The sequence below is a fragment of the Dromiciops gliroides genome, chromosome 5 (genome assembly GCF_019393635.1).
Source record: "Dromiciops gliroides isolate mDroGli1 chromosome 5, mDroGli1.pri, whole genome shotgun sequence".
Lineage (NCBI taxonomy): Eukaryota > Metazoa > Chordata > Mammalia > Microbiotheria > Microbiotheriidae > Dromiciops > Dromiciops gliroides.
Window position 1 is genome coordinate 191,944,302 of NC_057865.1, and position 22,753 is coordinate 191,967,054.

General features: G+C 43.3%; 2 protein-coding genes across 2 annotated transcripts in view; one reads left to right on the top strand and one right to left on the bottom strand.

Annotated features, from left to right (window-relative positions):
- Positions 1-434: 434 nt before the first annotated feature.
- Positions 435-1,839, bottom strand: LOC122728895 (basic proline-rich protein-like). The gene is made up of 4 exons (XM_043967607.1): positions 1,815-1,839; positions 1,196-1,689; positions 990-1,149; positions 435-616 (listed from the first exon to the last, which is right to left on the bottom strand). The coding sequence occupies exons 1-4, from the start codon at positions 1,837-1,839 to the stop codon at positions 435-437; spliced, it is 861 nt and encodes a 286-aa protein (XP_043823542.1).
- The window catches only part of PEX5 (peroxisomal biogenesis factor 5), a 41,361-nt gene continuing 19,553 nt past the window's right edge, over positions 946-22,753 (top strand). Inside the window, 10 exon segments of the mRNA XM_043966136.1 lie at positions 946-1,072; positions 1,785-1,984; positions 2,076-2,111; positions 2,611-2,743; positions 2,954-3,085; positions 15,188-15,293; positions 16,014-16,104; positions 18,784-18,894; positions 19,129-19,221; positions 19,571-19,690. Coding sequence (XP_043822071.1) covers positions 1,838-1,984; positions 2,076-2,111; positions 2,611-2,743; positions 2,954-3,085; positions 15,188-15,293; positions 16,014-16,104; positions 18,784-18,894; positions 19,129-19,221; positions 19,571-19,690 — 969 coding nt within the window. The 5' untranslated portion in view covers positions 946-1,072; positions 1,785-1,837.

Genomic DNA, 22,753 nt, shown 5'->3' on the forward strand with positions numbered 1-22,753 from the left:
GAGGATAAGAATGGTACCGGCCTCTCAGGAATCTCGAATGAAAATATACGTAAAGGGCTACATAAATGCTAGCGGTCAGGGGGCTAACTAGATGGTCCAGTGGTTAGCGCTCTCCTTTCGGATACTTGCTGGGTGTAATGACCTTGGGCCAGTCACTTCTGGTTCTCTCAGTTTCCTCCTGGTGAAGTGCTGGCAATATCCGCGCTAGAAACCCTTCTCAGGTCTTTTAAATGCACGAAATGAAATACACACGAGCACAAAGGAAACCAATTGCTTTGAAATACAGGAATCAATTTTTTAAAAACCGTCCGCGGACCGCGGGGTAAGAAGCCCCGCTCCGAGCCCAAGCCTAGGTTGTACAGAGGAGGAGACGGAAGCCCAGCCTGGCCCGGGGCCGGCCCATGTGGCGCTCCGGCCGCCGCACTAGTGGGCCTTCAGGACCAAAGGCCCGGGAAACCCGGGGGGCCTGACACGGACGGCCGCGCCGGCCTTGGGGAAGGTGGGGTGGAGGCCCAGCCGAGGGCCCATCGGCTGGAGGCGCCCGAGGCCCGTTCTGAGGCAGAGAGGCGGTAACTGACGCTTCGCTCCGGGAGGGGCGGGCGCTGATCCCGGAAGGCTACGGCTCAGAAAGCAGAGGGAGGGGAGGGGAGGGGGCGGGTCTCCGCTCCGCTGGTCTGAGGCCTCCTTTTTAAGGGGCCGTCCCCTTTAAGAGCCAGACCTTTCCCGCGCCCGCGCCGCGGCTCCTTTAAGCGCGCGCCCCGCTGAGCCCTGCCCTCTCTGCCCTCCTCCTCCTTCCCCCCTCCCCTTACTCCGTTCTCGGTCCCTTTAAGCGCGCGCTCGCTTGGGGGGGGGGGGGATCCCGCCCCTCCTCCTTCCCACCTCTCCACCTCCCCACCTCCCCACCTCCCCTCCTCCCCTCCTCCCCTCCTCCCCTCCTCCCCTCCTCTCCTCCTCTCCTCCTCTTTCCCCTCGTCCCCTCCTCTCTCCACCCTCGGCCGGCTCCCGGCCTCCGCCCCCACCCCGCAGCCGCACCCCCCGCGCCCAGAGCAGGTTTGGCGGCCGGCGCGTGGCGGTGAGCGCGGGGGGTCGAGAGGGAGCTTCCTTTCGCCCTTTCCCTGTCCTCGCGGGACCCCGGGGGCGGGGCTGGAGCTGGGGGAGGAGGCAGGAGGCAGGAGGGAGGGGGGGTTCAGGTGACGTCCAGGGCGGGGGGAACACCCCAGGGCAGACGACGGGCCGGGGGAGCTAGATCAGGTGTGGGAGCCGTGGGCAGAGGGGGCAGGGCCCAGCCCCGGGGCGGGGGCGGGGGAGGGCAGGCTGGGGTCCCGGTGGTGGTGGTGTCCCCACCCCGGGGGTCCTTTCTTATCGAGTCTTCATTCTGGAGTCCGGAGGGAAGAGCCCCGTCCAGCCCCCGGGTTTCCAGCCTGCCCTGCCTCGGAGATGTCCCAGGCTCGGTGTCCCCAGGGGTCTGGAGCCTTCGAGGGGCCTGCTCACCTCTGGCCTCTGACCCCTGGCCAAGCAGCTTCTGATTGGCACCCTTCCATCCGCCTGATACTTGCGGATAGGGAGGCTGCCAAACTGCCCTCCCCTCTCCCCGCCCCCCAAACCCGGGCAGTACTGTCTTCCCAAGGTGGCTGGGTGGGTGGACCCCTGGCCCTGGGTGGGGGGGGGTGGTCTTGCCAGGAGTGGAGCCTGTGGGGAGAAAGCAGATACCCAGAGGGGGTACAGATGGCCAGCTTGCTATAATACAGAGAGGTTCTCTCTTTTCTCTTCCCCCCCCAACTTAGGGTTCTGCTGAGTCGAAAACTTCCTTCTGCCCATCAGAAGGCCTGCAGTCAACATGGCAATGCGGGAGCTGGTGGAGGCAGAGTGTGGTGGGGCTAACCCACTCATGAAGCTGGCGGGTCATTTTACCCAAGACAAAGCCTTGCAGCAAGAAGGGCTGCATCCTGCCCCCTGGCCCCCAGGAACCCCAGCATCTGAATCGGCAAGTATTCTACAAGTGGGAAGTACAGGATGGGTGGGATATTGGGGGGGATTTGTATACCACTATAACTGTCTTTTCATCACTCTCCCAGGTCTCCAAGCCTTTGGGAGTGGCTTCTGAAAATGAGGTAAACATACAAGTCTCCTTTCTGCCACCTCTTCTCTTGTCTTCTTGCCCCAGTGGAAAGAGCGCTGGAATTACAGGACCTGAGTTCAAATCCTGTCTTTGCTACTTACTACCTGCGTGACCTTGGGTCTCTGGGCCCACTTTCCTCAACTGCAAAATGAGGGAGTTGGAGTAGGTGACCTCTAAGGTCCTTCATGGCTCCAAGTCTTTGATCCTATGGTACCTTTCACACTCTTTTCTGTGTTGTCTCTAAATCTTTAATTCCACTTTCCCTCCCTCCTTCATTGGCCTGATGTGTTCTGGCTCCCTCGCTTATCCTTTTGCATGCTTCTGACTCTGGAGTTTCTAGTTTTCTTTGTTTCTGTCTCTGTAGTTTTTGTGTTGTTCTCTCTCTTTGTATGCTCTAGTTTGCAGGCCACTCTCCCCCTAATCTTTTGGCCCCTTCTCACTTTGAGCCCAAGAGGTTTTCTATTGCTTCTTAATGGTGTCTTTCCTGACAGTTGGTGGCTGAATTCCTTCAGGACCAGAATGCCCCTCTTGTGTCCCGGGCTCCCCAAACCTTCAAGATGGATGATCTGTTGGCAGAAATGCAAGAAATTGAACAGTCTAGCTTCCGCCAGGCTCCCCAGAGAGGTGGGTCCAGGGCCTGATGGGAGGGGAGATGACCAATTCTTGTGCCTTTTTATGAGACCTCTTACTACAGGCTGGTTGCAGGCAGAAGACTTGAGGTATGGAAGAGACAGAGGACATGGTATTATCAGTTGAACTCAACTCGAGTTGCTGAGCTTTGTTTTTTCTTTTTTGATTTTTTTTTTCATCTTTTTATTCATCTCTTTCTCTTAGCCCCAGGTGTGGCTGACCTGGCACTATCTGAGAACTGGGCCCAAGAGTTCCTGGCAGCTGGAGATGCAGTGGACATAGCTCAGGATTATAATGAGGCTGACTGGTCTCAGGAATTCATATCTGAAGTTACAGGTGAGACTTTAAATGAGGGAGTCTGTAACCCCCTTCAATGAAGCAGTTTCATTTCCCTTCTCTTCCCCATCCCTCCCCAATCAGGATTTGATACAGTTTCAACAGCTTATCCTTAGGTCCACTTTGACTTCCATCTAGGTCAGGGGTTCTAACCTGTGGACCATGAACTGTGTTTTTTAAAAAAAATACTTTGATAACTGTATTTTTAAAAATAATTTTAAAATAGAGTTTATCATTACTTTTATTTTTTCAATTAACAAGCATTTTAAAATCAATCTGTCTCTCCTACCACTATCCCTCCATTGATTAAAAATTTTTAAAAGCCCTCAATACATAGCCTACATAATCCAGGAAAACAAATTCCTGCATTTGGCATGTGTGAAAAGGTATGACTTACTCTGCATTTTAAGTTCATCATTTCTCTGTCAGTTGGTGAGTGGCTTGTTTCATCAACATTCTTTTGAATGAATCTTTTATCATTGTATTGGTCAGAGCCTTTCAAAGTTGTTTTCCTCTAGAATGTTATCATTTTATTATAAATTATTCTATTTCTGCTCACCTCACTCAGCATTAGTTCACAGGGATCTTCCTGGTTTCCTCTGAAATGGTTAATTTCATAATTTCTTATGGCACGATAATATTCTATTCATTCATATACCATAGTTTGTTTAGCTATTCCTCAGTAGGAGGAGACACCCTTAGTTTTCAGTTTGTGAATATCACAAGAGCTTTTTCTTTTTAAATAAAATTCTTTCATTTTGTGGGGGTTTAAGCCTAGTGTTGGTATGGCCTGGTCAAAGGGCATGCACAGTTTGGTAACTTTCTGGAGTGGTTCCATATTGCTCTCCAGAATGGTTGGATCAATTCACAATTCAACCAACAGGGTAAAAAGTATAAGAAGTATACTCTTCTCCCGAATCCTTCTAACATTTGTCATTTTACTCTTTTGTCATCAGGCTGATAGGTATGAGGGGGAACCTCAAAGTTACTTTATTTTACATTAAATTTTTAGTGATTTAGAGCATTTCTTCATATAATTGTTGAGAGCTTGGATTTCTTCTTTTGAAAAATTCCTGTTCATATCCTTTGACCATTTATTTATTGGGAAATGGCTCTTAGTTTTATATAAACTTGAATCAGTGTCATGTTATTTTGGATATGATACCTTTATCAGAGAAACTTGCTGCGAAGATTTCCCCCCTCAGTTACTTGTTTACTTTCTGCAATAGATATGTTTATGTAAAAACTTTGTAATTTTGCTTTAAATTGTCCATTTTATCTTGTGTGATCTCTTTATATGCTTGTTCAGTCATGAACACTTGCCCTATCCATATATCTGAAAGGTAATTTCTTCCTTGCTCCTCTAATTTGTTTATGATGTGACTTTTTATATCTAGGTCAGGTTTCTATATGGAGCATATCTTGGTGTGTGGTGTGCAGTGTTGGTCTAACCCTAATTTCTACCAAGCTTCTGTCCAGTTTTCCCAGAAGTTTTTGTCAAATAGTGAGTTCTTCTCCCAGTAACTGGGGTCTATGAGTTTATCAAAACAGTGTGCTACTGTGTTTGTTTGCTTCTCTATGTTGTATATCTAATCTGTCCCACTGATAGATCTCCTTTTTTTTTGACCAATACAAAATATTCTTAATGATTACTACTTTATAGTAGTTTGAAATCTGATGCTGATGCCCCATCCCCAACCTTGCCACTTTTTTCATTATTACTTGAGATTATTGAATTTTTGTTCTTTCATTTGAATTTCAATATATTTTAATGAAATTATTCTATCAAAATATAAAATGTTCTAATAGGTTTATAAAATATTCTTTTGAGAATTTGATCAGTACAGAAAATTATTTTAGGTAGTATTGTCATTTTTACTATGTTGCTTTGACCTACTCATGAGTAATTAATGTTTCTCCAATTATTTATTTTTGAAAAGAGTGTGTTATGGTTAGGATGAATATTTTTAAAAACCATGTATTTTATGCTTTTAAAAACATTATCCTAAGAAGAGGTTCATAAGCTTCACTAGATTGCCAAAGGAGTAAATGGCACAAAAAAGGTTAAGGACCTCTCATTTGTATGATGGCAGGGCAGTGAAACTGGTCTTGGACCAAGAAAACTGGTTTGTATTGGTATCATTGCTCTTTGGGGGCCAACCATAAACGAGGGTTGTAGAGAGCTAGAAGTTGGCCACAACTCTAGAACCTCATCACTGTAGTTTCCCCACATAGAGAAGTCAGGAGTGTTTAGCCATCTCTAGTGAGATTATGAGGTTGTAAGTTTCTTGACTATGTCACTTTGAATATGTTTTGGGCCCCCTTAAGCTTGAGATAGGAAGCTCCCTAGCATCAGGGCAATGAGAAGAAAGCCCTGGGCATTCTTAATGTGTCTTCTGAAGTTTAAGCAGTATGGAAGACTCTCTGCCTCCTCCGTTCTTGCCTCTGGTGCTTGGTGGTATAGGAACAGAGCAGGGATTTCTTGAGTCATGCAGGAGGGCAGAAAATTCCCATTCTGCTCTTGCCCTTTTCGAGAACTGAGGGATTTGTGGAAGTAGGTGCTGGGGTTCTACAGTTGCCCTCTAATTCTTGGTCTGGAGAGTGGGACCAGGAGGCCCTCTTCTTCTGCCTGTTGTTTTTCTTTTTTTTTGTCTTTCTTTGGCACATCATATCTGTGAGGTTGTCATTTTCTTTTGAAAGGATCAGAATTTGATTGGCAGCAAGCCATCTGGGAAAAAATACCCCACAAAAATGTTACATGTGCTGGTATGGGAAGTCTTTTCTAGGGCTTTCTGCCATTTTCTGTCAAACTTCTGATGTTCCCTTTTCCTTATGTGGGGAAATAACTCGAGTCTTGAGACTCAGCCAAGCCAGATTACCTGAGAGCATTTGTAGATGAGCTGGGGTGGGGGTGGGGGGCAGGGGTCACCAAATGGTGGTACTGGTGGACTGCCTGCATGTGGACTCTGCCACTGCAGGACTAGATGCAGTGTGTGATCACTGTCAGAATGGGTTATGAAGAGTTGGAGCTAGGCTAATTCATACAAAAAGATCTGGCCTGGAATTGATCCTGTTTAAAAAATATTCAGCATTCGATTCAAGATCCTAAAAAAGGGAAGATGCAAAAGAATGGAACCTGATGGTGGAGGCAAGGTGACTCCTTATGGATCCAATAATATCCCATAAGACTCTGTGTCAAATGCTGTTCTGTGTTTTTAAGCTTTGTTCAATATTGACACTCAATAGACACAAATCATATGTTCACCAAAAGCCTTTGCCAGTGTCATGGAAGATGGCCTTTGATGGACTCTAAATAAAAGAGAGATTTGATGGGGAGGTTTTCTAAATGTTTCTATTTATGAGTGACATTATGCTGGTTGCATTGAATGCCAAAACCCTTTGGGGCCACGTCACTAAGATGCCAAGTGGATAAAGACTTTAAAACAAATAGAGAAAGACAATATCAGTTCACAGAAGCCAACCAAGAATACTTTTAAGGATTCTGTAGATATTATTTACCTGGACTATACCATACAGTTGGATGGACAACCCGTTGAATTATTCTAACAATATACATATCCTGGGCCAACACAGCAGGTGGATAGTGAGCTGAATCCAGAATTGGCACCAGGTGGAGATTAGGCTGAATTGAATTTGACTATGCATACGGCACTTTCAATGCTCCCAAACCACTCCATGCCTCAAAAGCCCATCTTTTCACTAACACCAATATTTTCCTGGTAATACTATATGGCTACGAATAGAAGAATACCTTGATCTTCAGAGAATCACGATTACAGACAACTGGTAGATGTAAGCCGCCTGCAGCACGTGAGAAGCGATGCAAAAGACACGTGTATGACGCAGAGAAGGAGGTAAGCCAGGTATATCTTAGCAAAAATAAATGGACGATATGTAGAAATGGATGGGAAAGGAAGCAAAGAGCATCTGTGTAATGTTAGGATGAGATTATAAGCATCTTGATCTACTTAGCTATAAGTTATGGAATACTGGTGTTTACTTTTGTTTATGGGGATAGCCAATCACAAAAGAGAAAATAGATAATTCTGGTAACATGAAATTGAAAGTAAGAAAAAAATTAATACAACTAGGATAAGAAGGAAAGTGGTTGGTCTTTATATCAACTGTAACAAGGATCTGGTCCAGGATAAATAGGGAACTAATAGAAATATGTAAGATCAGAAGTCATTCCCTAATGTATAATTTGTCCAAGGACATGAGAAAATAGCTGTCAGAAGATCTGTAATCCCTTGCTTGACTGTCCTTTGACATAGTTGAATTGGTTTTCTTTTAACTTTTTTAGAGGACAGTGTAGCATAGTAGATAGAGTGCTGACCTTGCAACCAGAACGACCTGGGTGTATGTCCTGCCTTTGACACATACTTGACTGTGTGATCCTGGGCAAGTCACTGACCCTCTTAGTGTTCTAGTCACCTCTTGAAGACTAAATTGTTGAGAAGGTACTGCCCTACATTGGTAGAGGAGTTTCCTCCATTAGAAAATTCTCTGGGCCACTTAAATCACAGATCTAGTCCTTGTCTCTGACCTTATTTAATATTCCGGTCACAATAATCTGTTTTGAGTTTCTTGTGGCATACGTTGAATGTGTTGGTGTTTCAGTTTTTTGCTACTACAAAGAGTGCTGCTTGGATGTTTGGTTTTATACCTGGAGCTTTCCTCTACAAAGCCTTACCTTTGATGCCTACTCACAGAGGTAGCCCAGGGTTTCTGAAGGCCTATGCCATCAGGTGCGAACTCTGGCCAGGTTCTACCCAAGCTGGAAAGAATTTGAGTGTGTTCCTGGTAACAGCCATGTTTTCTGAGGACCAAACCAGCTTGTGATGGAGAAGTACATGACTAGTAGGCTGGCCACCTGGTGATGAAATTTTTTTGGCTGTGGCAACCCTTGAGACAAAACTGTTAAATGCTCTTCGTTGTATGTGACCCTTTTCTGCTCCTTAGTGATTCAAGTAATAGAGTTATTGGGAAAAATGTAATGGGTTGTTAAGAATCACATGTCTTTAGGACCAATGATGAACTTTGAATTTGACTGTTGATATTCTGAGTGTGAGTTCTTTGTCCAGTGATCAAAGAGTAGATGTATTATAAGAAGAGCCAAATCACACCCATCTGGATATTCTTGCTATAAATGAAAGAAAGAAAAAGAAGAAATAGTTTTTGAAGGGGCAAAAAAAAAAAAAGTTGATGGAATGGGTTTTATTATACCTGCAGTAGTTACAAGAAGCATTTCATGGGACATTTGGTCATCACATAGTGCAGTACTAATGACGCTTGCTAAAAGAACATCATGATAATAATTGTAGCTGAGGATCAAGTAGAGAAATTCTATCAGGAACTTTATAATATCCTCCCAGATAAAATTAACCACTACTCTGATGTTGGTGACTTCAGTGCAAAAGTGGGAAAAGGGGAGGATGAGGAGAAATATATGGAAAAATGTGGTTCAGGAGAAAGAAATGAGAGAGGCCAAAGGTGTATTGCTTACTTGGAAACCTCATACTGTTATATTATCCACATTTCCTTTTTTTAAAAAAATTAATAGTTGTTGGACATGGTGAGCACTAAACAATACCATGAAGAATGCAATTGTTTTGCGTTTTTTTTAAACATAATAGGAAGAAAACTTTTTATAGTTATCCCTGAGTCAGCTGTGTATATACAATTAGGCCACTGATTCATCAGAGCTAAGATCGGAATTTGTAAAGGGAGAGAAAGGAAAGAAAGAATAACAATAATAACAATTGGAGTACAATTTAAAATTATTAACCCTGAATTATTTAAACATGTAATTGAAAGTTAAAAATAGGAAATGGACAATAGAACCTATATTAACACCAACTATAATAATTTTTTCCAGAAGCTTAGTCAGTGTTAATTGCCACAAGGAAATCAAAAGAACCCAGTAACCCAGTAAGTGCCTTAGTCAGCAAACATCTAACTTGCCAAAAAAAGAATTATCTTTCTTAACTGCCAATGACAAGAGTGGGTTAGAATATAAACTCATCTGTAAAATCTTACAAAGGAACATGATGAATGATTATTAGCATTGTTGTCTCATAAAACCAAAGCAGTATAGGGCAAAACCTGTTTAATGAAAACCTGACAAGTGATCCAACTAAGCAAAGTCATCTAAAGTGCATCCAAGAATGAAAATGGAAGGAGGACTTCAAACAGGAAAAAAAAAGTAAACTATTTGCAAAAGACATTTTAGCAAATTGTTTTCTCCATTAAGGATAGTGGAACCACCATACGGGAAACCCTAACATTATAGTCCACTCTAAAGAGAACGATGATGGGAAAAGCAGCCAGATTGGACCAAGTAAAGAGATAAAGGAGATCTTTCCTGGAAGAGATACAATTATGAGGACATTGACCAATATGCAAGTTATCTGAAGGAGGAGAAGATACCAAAGGTGTAGGAAAAAATCTTAGACTCTTAATATTGAAGAAAAGATGACCAAGAGAACATTAATAACCACCAAATATGTATGCCTACTTTTCCATCTATTCAAAATCTATGAGAGTCATTTATATACAAATCGGAAACATCAGTGAGGGTATTAGTAGGGAACAGGTAAACATCTGCCAATTATGTTCCACAATGGATCACATCTTTACCATCTCACAATTAACTGAAAGATGTAGAGAATATGCCACCATTCTTAGCACTTGATCCTATAGAACCCAGTGCACCCTTATGCTTTTCACAGCAGGGTATCTCAAAATCATTCAAGATCGTTGGAAGATTTAACTAGACAAAACCTTGTTCAGTGCCTCTGTTAAACATCAGATGAGGCAAAAATGTGTTTTTGCCAAAGGCTTTTTTGTTATTGATATTATTGTTGTTTAGGGGTTTTGTTTTGTTTTTGAGATTATCTTGCCCAGGCTAAAAGCTGGGCAACCACTCACATACAGAATCCCAGTGCTGATCTGTATGGAAATTTTAACCTGCTCTGTTTTTCTGTCCTGGGAGCTCACCATATTAGTGCCAGACTTAGTGTAAACATCCAGTTGAACCTCAGAACCTCCCAATTTAAGAGATCCACCAGCCTCAGCCTCCTGGAGCAGTAGGGATTATTGTCACATATCACCATTCCTATCTCTTGCCAAAGGCATTGGCCACTGTAATGGAGGAGATCTAGCAAAGATTTCCTGTCATGGTGAGAGCCTCCAGATACTTGTAGTTGCAGATGAATGTGCTGATAGCATCAAACCACCAGGACATGGCAGGGCCTTCACAAAGGGATCTGGAATCACTCAAAGGAGTTCAGCCTGCTCATCTATATAGGAAAGACAAAATAGATGAAAGATGTCTTGCCCATATTTCAGTATAGATTTGAATATGTATATCTGGGACAAATAATACAGATACTCTGAGATACAGTGAGTTGGATTTAGAGTTGAAAAATAACATCAGGCTGCATTGCTTTTAGTAAATTGCAGAGCTCTTATTTATCCCAGATTTTCCATGCAAGGGCCTATCTTTACAGTACTAACACTTTGCAGGTATTGCTGTATGGCAGCAGGACATGGAATACCAGTGCTTCTTAAGAGTTAAGGATGAGTATCACACACAGAGCCTTGGAGAGTCTCATCATGGTGTCAACAGTCTGCAGCAGATAACCAATGAGAAATGCTGAAGAACTTGAGTAAATGGTGTCATCAAGAAATTGAGTGATAGGAAGAAAAGATGGGCTATTCACATGACAAGATCAAGGGATGTCAGGTGGCCAGCCAGAGTACTCCACTTGTATCCTTGTGATGTTAGGAAGAAGTATGGAAAGCCTCCAGTTCATTAAAATCCTCTTGTGATGAATTTTTGGTTGAACCTGGTCAAAGGTAGCACAGGCTAGGCAGGTGTAGGTGGGTTGTGATCTGCACTGTTGGAAGTCCCAAATTGATGAGAGCACAGATCCATTTAAATATATAGGAACTAGGTTGTTCTCTAAAGTCCTTGGGGTATATGCCCAGTATAGAATTACAGGCCACAGGGTCATTGTGGTTTAAACACATTTCTTGCATCATTTAAAATTGAAATCCAGAATTATTGGAGCATTTCTCAGGTCCACCATAAATAAGCTCACCTAATTTCCTGTAACCTCTTCAATAGTGACTCTTCCCATATTTTTTTTTCATCTTTGCCAATTTGCATGAGTTTCAGACCTGTTTTAATTTGCATTTAGTAGACTGCCAGTGATTTGTAGCATATTTATTTCTCCTCCTGGAAAACATTAAAATGGATGGGGGTAGGGAATGCAATTATTTGATCTCTTCTTTTCTTGAATATTGCCACTCTAGGAACTAGTCCTTTTGTACCACATAATAGATGTTCAATAAATCTTGGAAAGAATGCATCAAACAGCAGAAGGAAGCCAGTTCTATTTTACTTTTTCATCATTCTTTTTCTTCCTACGCTAGTTCCTTCTCACCTTATTTGCTTTTACATAAAGGATGTTGGGTTGTAAGGAATGCCATCAGTAAAAGAGACCAGCTAGGGAAAGTTAAAGAAAGCTATCCATGTAGTAAAAAATTTGCTTGTACACTTTGCGTGATCAGTGTGATGTAAGTGGACAGTGTGTGAAAGGCAGAGAGAATGTTTATCCTCTTATTTTTGACCTATAAGATTATGTGTATGTAGTAGATTCTTTGCTGACCCTCATCAGTAGCCAGACTGTGCCTACTATGTTGGCCCCGAGATTAGAGGAACTTGGAAGTGACTTTTTCAAAGTTAACATGACTAGGGGTAGGCTTCTTCTAAGACAAATTACTTTGTGTTCTTCTCTAGCTCTTTTGAATGTTCTCTAAAACTGTATTTCTCCAAAGCGGTGTATGTTGTAGTTTTATGAAGGCTTCTTGAAACCAACAAGCTATTGAAGGAGATGAGAATGGAAATGTTGGGCAGGGAATGAGTAGAAAGCAAGAAGGGAAAGGTTGGAGGTTATTTTGTTCATCAGTGAGAATGGGGCTAGATGATGGGAAATTGATACTGTAAATATTAAGCACCTACTGCACACGAAGCATATTGGGCACTGAGGGTGGATTGATGATATACAACTTAATACAATGGGATCTGCCCTTGAGGGAACTGTTTTGGATTATAAAATCATAGATACAGAGCTAGAAGTAACTTTAGTGGCCATCTAAAGGCCCCTAAATTTTTTACCCATCAATTTTAGTTACAAATTAGATGAAGAAATATTGCCTGGGAAAATTTAGGGATAGGAGTTACCTGAAACTTGGGGGCAATGCCTTGGGCAAAAGAAGTTTGGGGAATATATTTTATGTTAGCTATTACTTGATGGTCAAATAGATTCAAAGGGATTGTGGAAGTGCCAAGGAAAGTTGTGTTTTATGTTTTTCTCTATAATCCTGAGGGATTGGTGTACTACCTCAGTAGGAAGAGCAATAGGCGGTATCTTCTAGTATATAATCACCACTCTGCTTTTTACTCCTATGGTGTGTGTGTGTTATCCTTTGAAAATTCTTTTCCTTCATAGGCCACTGTTTCTAGACTAAAGCTCCAAATCATGTGGAAAGGAATAATTAGAATTAAAGCAAAACCTGCATAATAATATCTGTCATGTTCTATAGTTAACAGTGTTATATTTTATCAAATATATCTTTTATCAAATATTTCTTATTCTGTAGGCAGAGGAAAATGATATTCTTTGGGATCAGGTATTATTAAAAGTGAATGATTATATTAATGAAAATACTTTATTTTGATTTCCTTCAAGGGTTTGAAGAAACATGTTTTCCAAAGAATTAAACATGTTCTAAATATTTTTTAATTGATACTTCTGACCTATCTAGGGAGTAGATAGGGACCAGGATTTATGCCGCCCCCCCCCCCCTGCTTTTTTTTACATGCAGATAAAGTGAAGTAGATAGTGAAGGAAAAGAGGAATAAATTTTACCTGGGTCACTGGGTAGGTGAACATCAGAGCCAGGAGTACTGTAAAATCAAAGAATCTCAACTGTAGCTGAGAGAGAGAGAGAGAGAGAGAGAGAGAGAGAGAGAGAGAGAGAGAGAGCGAGTGAGCAAGAGAGCGAGAGCGTGCGTGTGTGCAAAAATACGTATTGAATATATTTTTTCTTATGATCCAGCTACTTTGGTTGCTGGTTTAGGGAGATGTGGACTTCCCCTAGTTAGGAGATACCTTCCCAGCCTCATGTCTCTGCTGATTTGACTTTTAGGATCCTCGTCAGGGTATTCATCTTGCTGTACGGTTCCTGACATAAGGAAAGTAAAGGACAGAGTCCAAATGTGTGGTAGGCAGATTAGCAATTCTATTTGCAGTCTGTCTAGATTTGTATGTTAGAGCCTTCCCTCTTCCTTTTTCACCAGGATCTTGCTTACTGCTTGCCTCTAAGAAAACATACTGATGAAAATATTTTAGCATAAATGCTTACAGAACAGGATAACAGTCTGGTAGCCTAACTCCCAGGTGTTGGCTTTGCTTCTCAGATCATCTGGGGAACACTATTAACTGGTAGGACTGACATAGGCTCCTCCTACTGGGAACATGTGGTTCCTGCTTTATGAGCGTTTTATTCTGAGTGGGGAATAAGATCATGTCTTTGTACTCCAAAAGCCACTGAGGAGAAGAGACACATATTGACCGTCTATCAGTTCTTGAATCTGGGTTGGGGGGGAGGGCAGGTTAGGCAGTTTGTAATAAGGAATGGGCAGTCTTCTATTTGTGCCTCAACTCCTCTCTCTGCCACCTAACAATCCTTTTCTCCTCAATGAGGATGTTCACTATAATGGTACCTTAAATTTTTATAGAACTTTTGGTCTTTAAACACGTGTTATTGATACAATTTGTCTATCACAGTCCTTTCCTACTTTTCCTTCCAGATCAAATCCTCTCTTAAAACTAAGAAAAACAATTAAACAAATCCGATACAAACAATGTATATAATATGCGCATGTAATTCCCCACTCCTCTGCCAGGAAGATGAGATATATTTATTTCTCTTCCTTGGGACTGTCACCAGTTTTTCCATTACTCAAGAGTTTGATTTCCTTTTAGTCATCTTTTCATTTACATTTTTTAGATGTTGTATATCATTCTCTTGTTTCGATTACTTGATTTGGTATCATTTCATACAAACCTTGCTCATTCCTCTGAATTCTTCCTGTTTGTCATTTCTTGCTGCATAATTATTCCTACTTGCGTGATATTCATGTACCATAGTTTTTTATTCCGCAGTTGATGAGCACACACTTTATTTCTGGTTCTGTGCAGCTACAAAAAGGTCTACTATGAACATTTTGGTGTATGTTGGACATTTGTTTCTGTCTTTGGCATCTTTGGGGTACTGTTCAGTAATGGCATTGTTGAGTCAAAGGCTTTGGATAGTTTAGTCACTTTTCATTTATAATTCCAAATTAAATTCTACTTTGCAGCCTGTCTTCCCATTCCTCATATTGACTGTTCCTATTTATTTGCCAGTTTTCATGGTGTGAGGTAAAACCTTAGAATTTTAATTTGAATTTCACTACTTACTATTTCAGTGTGTTTTTATGGGGTCATTTGTGGTTTGTAATTCTTTTGAAAACTTGATCTCCTTTGCCCCCTCTCTATTGGGGTTGGCTCTTTCTGACATATTTGAATAATTCTTTATATTGTGTTCTAAGTTTTGTAAAGTGCTTTCCCTATAGCACTTTATCACTCCTCTGTGAGGTAAGTAGTATAAAGATTACTTTCCACATTTTAAAATGAGAAAACTGGGGCCCGTGTGATGAAATATCTTCTTAGGACCATACAGCTAAAAAATATCATAGCTGGAATTTGAGCCCATGCCTCTTGGCTCCGTGTCTCATACTTGTAGCTGTTCTGGGCCTGACCTCCTCATGTGGCTTCATGACTTACTCTTTGACCTTCAGAAACCTTCTACCTCTGACTTCCTGAAAGTGGAAATTCATTAGCAGGGAAGTATAGGTGTTTTGAGTTACTAGGAATAGAGAAGCCATCTAGTCTGTACATAGTATTCCTCGTTTCCCCATTCTCTGGCTGACCGTGTTGGTTCTCCAATCTCCCCTAATCTCTGCAGACCCCTCATCGGTGTCCCCTGCCCGCTGGGCTGAGGAGTACCTGGAACAGTCAGAAGAGAAACTCTGGCTAGGAGAGCCTGAGGGAACAACCACCACTGACCACTGGTGAGTCCTGGCTGTTCCTTCCTGTACTTCCAAGGAAAGATTTCAGGCAACATTTTTTTTATCCCTTCCAACATTTCTCATTCTCATTTACATGCCGTCTTCTTCAAGCTTCTTATTCCTTCTTAGCCTCTTTAATTTTTCCTACTTGTATGATATCTAACATAAAAACTCTGTAAGTCCTGCCTTAGCTCACTATAAGTTTGTAGCTGCTCTAAGGTCTTTCTTGCATCATTTTTGATTCTCATTTCAAGGCTGTTTGTTAAGGAAGGAAGAAAAGGAGGGAGGGAGGATTAAGCTCCCTAGTGTATGCCAGGCTCTGTATTAGACCTTTTACAATTATTATCTCAATTGATCCTTATTAACAACCCTGGGAGGCAGGTGCTATTATATATTGAGGGAAACGGCCGACAGAGGTTAATTGACTTGCCCAGGGTCACACAGCTAGGGAGTGTTTGAGCCCAGATTTGAATTTGGGTCTTCCTCGCTAAGGTCCACGAGCTCTATCCATTGCACCACCTAGCCTTAGGGAAGAGAAGATAAAGAATATGGGACTTTATCTTTCTTCCATCCCTCATTGACCCCTTTTAATATATGTGTACATTTCTCTTCTACTGAGAGAAGGAAGATGTTGCTCAGGGCTAGGAGTGGGTATGCATAAGGAGTGTGCATAAGGTGCCTGTGTTTTGGAACATCTTATCATTCTGTCCTCTTCTGGCCCAGGTACAAGGAGTATCTTCCTGATGAAGACCTGCAGTCCACTGCCAATGACTTCGTGGCCAAGGTGGATGACCCTAAATTAGCTAATTCTGAGGTGAGCCTCACCCCACTGATTCTCTGTTCAGGAGAGTTGAACATGGAACATAGGGAATTTGTTCTTTAACCGTGTTCTCTCTTGGGAGAGGTAGATGAGAGGGCTGATCTTTTTCTGTAGTCCCGTCCATTCCCATCTGTTATTCCAGTTTGTCGACCCTGCTCTGGGCTCCTGTTCTTCCCTTTAGTCTTGAGCCTATAGTCTTATCAGTTCGACCTGTATCCCTTGGATCCCTTGCTTTCACTCACCCCTTGCCAGGCTTCAAGCCTGGCTTGTCTCCACCATACCCCTCTTTGGTCCTAACTGTGCTGCTCACTAAAGACTACCAGATAGTCACACAGCCAGGCCAGACAGGTCTACTAGAAATATATTATTACCACTGTACTCTCATGGCTGCATGGTAGTACTTTTAGCAACACTTTTCTTCTTCTCTAATTGACTTCCTCATCTTCCCCTAGAGTGGGCTTTCTCTCCTCAAGCCCACTACAGTACCCTACGACCTCACCTGCCGCTTTACTGAGAAAATAGAAGCCATATGTGGAGATTCCCTTTTTCCCCCATTTGACCCCTCAAAATTCCCCCAGCCTATTCTTTCATTTCCTCCAGTTTCTGAGGAAGAGGTCATTCTTCTTTGCCAAAGCCAACCGCTTTACTTTTATCCTTGATCCTATCCTTTCCTTTCCCTTTTACGAATTTTCCCCTTTTTTCTTTCATCAGTCTCTTCTTTGCTGTTTGCTTCTTTGTTTTCTACAAATGTGTACAAGTCTCCACCATCCTTAAAAACCCTGCTATCTCAAGCTATTGTCACACATCTCTCTTTCACAGCCTAATACTCAGAAAGGGTTGCCTACACTTTTGTCTATATTTCTATTCTTCCCACTTATTTCTCAACTTTTTGCAATTTGGCTTCTGACCCTGCCCCTTTCCCTTTCTCGCCTCCAAGGTGACATTTTGAACCTCTGTCTTGCTTACTCACAAGCCTTGTGCTCTGTTCACCTTGCCGCTCTCTTTAGCAGTTGGATCTCAGGGTCAGAGGACTGATGGTCTCGTAACTACTAAAACCAATAGACTTTCTTCATCCTCATTCTTTTTTTTTTCCTTCTTGGCTACACTGCTGAGTATTTCTTCCTGAACACACTTACTTCCCCTGGCTTCTGTGGCATTCTTCTCTCTTGGTTTTCCTCCTACCTATCTGGCCATCCTTTCTTGGTCTCCTTTGCCAGATAATCATCTATTTCCCAGCCACCATCACTGGTGGCTCTCAAGACCTCTGTTCTTTCCAGACTGTTGCTGTCTTGGCCATCTTATAGATATGATCCCTAATCTCCTAAATTATTGCCAACTACCCGTGGAATGACTCTGCTTGAATGTTCCACTGGCCTCTGAAACTCAGCTGGTCCAAAAGAAAGCTCCCGCTTGGCTTGCCCACTTCAGTTTACCTCTCCTTCCAACCCACCTGTTTATTTTCAAGGACATCTCTTGCTTCCAACCACCAAGGTTTGCAACATCAGAGTCCTAGTGACTCCTTCCTCTCTGGCATCCCCTATGCAGTCAGTTGCCAAGTTTGATCAGTTCTCTTTTGACGGTACCCCTCACTTATCGCTGCTTTGTTTTGTTTTTTTCCTAGATGGGTTGCTACTACCCTAGTTTGGACCCTCATAATTTCTCCTTTGAAGGATTACTGGAGTCTGCTTGTTTCCAGGTTCTCCTTCTTTCCAATCTGTCCTCCATATTGCTGTCAGATTAATATTGCTATGGCACAGGTGTGACCATATTATTTCCTTGCTCTGTATTTTTCAGTGGATAGTTATTTCCTTGAGGATAAAATACAAATTCTTCAACCTGGCATTAAAGGACACTCCAAAACCTCTCTCCAACCTTTATTTCCAGACTTCTTTTGTATTATTTTGTATTCCTGAATTATGTGTTCCAGGCAGACTGGCCTGCCAGCTCTTCCTCAAACTAAAGATTCTTCTCTGTCTCTGGGTCTTCTTTGCACAGGCTGCCTACAGGCTTGGAACCCCCATAGCCTTCTCACCCTCATGGCTTCTTAAATGGAATCCCTCTCTTTCTCCAAGTACCAGGTTAAATGTCACATTTGATGTAAAGCCTTTACTGACTCCCCCTTCTTCCTGTTATTAGGACCTTCCTTCAGCTCAGATTACCTTGTATTTACTTGGCTAGGTACATATTGTGTCCCCACAGTAGAGTGTAAGCTTCTTGGGGACAGGGAGTGTTTTTTTTTGTTTTTGTATTCCTAATGCCTAGCATAGTGCCTTGCATTTGGTAGGCTAGACTTAATAAATGCTGATTGAATTCCTTTCCAAATAAATGAGATTTGAGGCCTGCCTCACAATAGCGCTCTCTCTCTCTCTCTCCTCCTGACTCCAGGGTCAGTGCTCTAGCCACTGTTCCACTTAACTTCCCCAGTTGCCCTTTCTCTTATCTCCCTCCCAACCCTCTTTCTGTTCTGTGGTTTCTCTGCCCCTGTTTTTCGACCTTAGAGCCTGAGATCTTCTTCCTTTTGTTGCTGGCTAACTTTCAGAGTGTTTATCATGTTTTGCCCAGAGCTGGGTATATTCAAGGAGAAGGGAATGCGCAGGGCTCTTTCAGCCACGGTTGAGGGCACACACTTGGCAGTCCTCTCCCAAGTAGCCTGTGTGTGTCTCTGTGCCCCAGTTCCTGCGATTCGTGCGGCAGATCGGAGAGGGGCGGGTGTCCCTGGATGCCAATTCGGGGTCCAGCCAGGAGCAGGCAGAACAGTGGGCAGCAGAGTTTGTACAGCAGCAGGTAGGCCCCTGTCACCACCCAGTCCAGCCTCAGAGGCAGCTCTTGCTCCAAGTTATGGTTTCCCTGTCAGTGTGCTCTGATCCCAGGTGGGGAGAGGATGGTCATTGATGGTTTTTTCTGTCGGTGCCCACCCCCAGCGTGGGTGGCAGTGGGAGCTGGAGGGGACTTTTGAGAAGATCAAGAGTTTATGGGTGGGAGAACATTGATTGGCCTTCCACCCTCTCTTTCTCATAGGGCACATCTGATGCCTGGGTGGACCAGTTCACACGGCCAGCGAATGTGCCTGCCCTTGATACTGAATTCGAAAGAGCCAAGTCAGCTGTGGAGGTGAGAATAGAAGCTAGGAGCAAGGATTCTTATGCTCCAGACTCCTTGGCAGTCGCGTGAAACCTGTGGGCCCCTTCTCAGAATCATGTTTTTAAATGTCTGAAATCAAATATATAAATTTACAAAGGAAACCGATGGCATAGAATTACAGTTATCAAAATATTTTTTAAAAACGTTCATGGACCACAGGTTAAGAACCCCTTCGTAGAGGAAGTCTTCTGCAGATAGGAACCCCAACAGTGGGAATGTGAGACCAAATAGGAAGGTTCCCAGCAAATAATCTGAGTAGATAGATTTCAAGTCAGCAGTGATGGCTGACTCCTTTTGTCCCTGGCATGTCCTCCTACAGTCTGATGTCGACTTCTGGGACAAGCTGCAGGCAGAATGGGAAGAGATGGCAAAACGGGATGCCGAGGCCCATCCTTGGCTCTCAGATTACGATGACCTCACTTCTTCCTCCTATGATAAGGTAAGAGCAGTTCTCTGGCATCCTTTTCTCTGTCGGTCTTCTCTTCAAACTGGAGACAAAAGGAAAGCTACACGTACATACTGGCAAATTCTCTTTCTTGGCAACCTTCACATGAAAAGAAGCCCGGACATTCTCACTGTCTTCCTTTGGTGATAGAAAACCACAAATACTGAATGCCAGTGGCTGTAGGTGAAGTCTGTCAGAGCTGTCAGTATAAGGGCTTTGACACCATTCAGGACAGCTAAGGAATACCTGCAGTGAGAAGAAAATATCTTGATATTGAGTTTGGGACTTCAGGCTTTTAGACAGGATGTAGTTAGGGATGTGCAGAAGACTGGAAGCCTTGATCCATGGGGTGTTGCCCCCAGTGGCTTTGAGGGGAGGAAGGAAGGGACAGCAGTTACCAATCAGTGATGGATCAGGAATGATAGGATCAGACTGTGAATCCTCTTGGTCAGAGGTTGGTAGATGGTAGTTTATCTTCTTGCCTCCAGACTCCTAACTATCTGTTATACTTAAAGTTGGCAAATTTTTCCCATTCTAATTGTATTCTTCAGGTGCTAACTACCCTGACCAAGGTAGTGTCATTAATTAATAAGGGTGGGAGTGAAAACAGAGTCACAGAAATGAGAGTTGTCAGGGATCTCCGCAGCCACCCAATTCATCCTACCCAAGAAAAGATTGCTTGCTCCAACACATCCCATAAATAGTCTTCTAGCCTCTGCTAAGGGCCTCCAGTGAAGGCTGAACCTCCCACTTCCTGAGGCAGTCCATTCCAGTTGGGATAGCTTCACTTGATCCCGGGTCTGCCTTCTGGGGCCAAGCAAATAAATCTTGTTCTGCTTGCTTGTCCTAGCTTTTCACTTATTCCAAACCAGCTGTCGTGTTGCTCCTCAGTCTTCTCTCTCCGGGCTTAACATCTTTGAATCTTTATGCCAGTCCTCAGATAAAACTGACTCAAAGCCTCTTCCCAGCCTCAGTGGTCTTTACCTCTCTTGGATGTTCCCAAATTTTTCAGCGTCCTTCATATACTGAAACCCTCATTCCCAAGCACATGAGCACCACAGAGTGCAGAGGGATTGGTCTCTGCCTCAATGGAGGCTGGACCCTCAGTGCTTCCTGAGCTCCCAGGAGCTAGGTTTGGCCACTAGATAACACTGCAGCTCATGCTGAGTTTGTAGTCTACTAAGACCTTTGGACCATTTTCAGAGCAATCCTTGTCCACCTATCTCTCCCCTGTATATAGCAAGCAATTATGTAGTGCTTTCTCTGGGTGATATCTTTGATCTTTACCATGACTCTGCAAGTCAGGTGGTGTTCTAATCACCACTCTACAGATGAGGCAACTGAGTCTGAAAAAAGAGAAGTGATTTGCCTAGGGTCACACAGCTAGGATGTGCTTGAGGCAGGATTTCAACTTGGGGCATCTTCACTTTAATTCCAGTACTCTTTGTACTCTGCCAGAGGTATTGGCATCCTATACTTGTGAAGTATCCCCATTCTGTGTTTGAGAAACTGGTTTTTATGAATCCATGTATAAGACTTTTACATTTATCTCTATTGGGGATTTCATCTTATTAGATAGAGAAGTTGCATTGTGCAGTTATAATAATAGCACTTACTATGTGCTGGCCACTTTACAAATATTCTCTCATTTGATCCTTTCTTGCCACCCTGGGAGGTGGGTGTTGTCATCATCCTCACTTTACACATGAGGAAACAAGATATTAAGTGGCTTGCCCAGGGTCACACAGCTAGTAAGTGGGTGATTTGAACTGAGGCTGACTCCTGACCCTAGGCCCAATGCTTGCTCTCTCCATCCACTGCTTCCTCTAGCTGCCCACTTGGTCACCTCGTAGTAGATAGAGAGCTGACCTCAGATCCAGGGGGCCTGGGGTCAAACCCTGCCTCGGCTGCATGCTGACTGTGACCCTGGGCAAGTCACTTAATGTGCTCTTGATAACTCCCTAAGACTTCAGAGAAAATGCCAACCGTGTGTGTGGGGGGTGGATTTCCTCATTTGGGAGTTCTCTATACCAATGAACTCAGATGTCCAGTAGTTATCTTTGTCTTTATTAGACTAAACACATTTGCTCTTGCCTGGCTAGAGCTTTTTGGATCCTAGCTCTTAGTATCTCACGTGTTCGCCATCTGTCCCAGCTTCATGTCATCTCAGATCTTATCAGCACGTCTCCTTTGCCTTTCTCCAAGTGGCTGATTGGAGCCAGGCAGATTGCTAGGGCTCACCGTTGCAGGAGCTCCTTCTGAGTCAATAGTGAGTCATTGATGCTCTCCTGAGCCTGCTTGCTTGTCCTTTTGCTCTCTGCAGCCTCACCTGGTGATCTGTTAAGCTCCCCTGGGTTTGTCTTTCATCTCTATGCAGATGGATTCTCAATCTCTGTGCCTCGCCCTGTCCTCTCTTCTGAGTTCTAGTCCTGAGTCACTGACTGCCTTTTGGACATTTCAGACCAGACTGTCCTCTCTTCTGAGTTCTAGTCCTGAGTCACCGGCTGCCTTTTGGACATTTCAGACCAGACATCTGTCCCGGGAGTATCTCAGACTCATCATGTCCAAAACAGAACCCATTCTCTTTCCCCTGGGCCCCCCAGCCTCCTCTCTGCCTGAATTTCCTATTACTGTTGAGAGCACCGGAATCTTCTCACTTGGCCAGGCTTGCAGACTTGGCATTATTTTTGACTCCTTACTTGTACTCATTCCACATGTCCAGTCTGTTGTCAGATCTTGTCATTCCTGTCTTCACAGCAGCTTTCATATGCTTCCCCTCCTTTTCTTTCAGTCAGCAAACATTTGTTAACTGCTTATGTGCCAGTCACTGCTGCTGCAAGGCAAAATAGTTTCTGTCTTCAAGAAGTGCATCTTCTCATGGAAGAGACAACATGTAAATAACTAAGTACACAGCAGATAGATACAGTGTTGTTTGGTTGTTTTTTCAATCATGTCTTACTCTTTGTGACCCCATTTGGGGTTTTCTTGGCAGAGATACTGGAGTAGTTTGCCATTTCCCTCTCCTGTTCATTTTACAAATGAGGAAACTGAGACAAA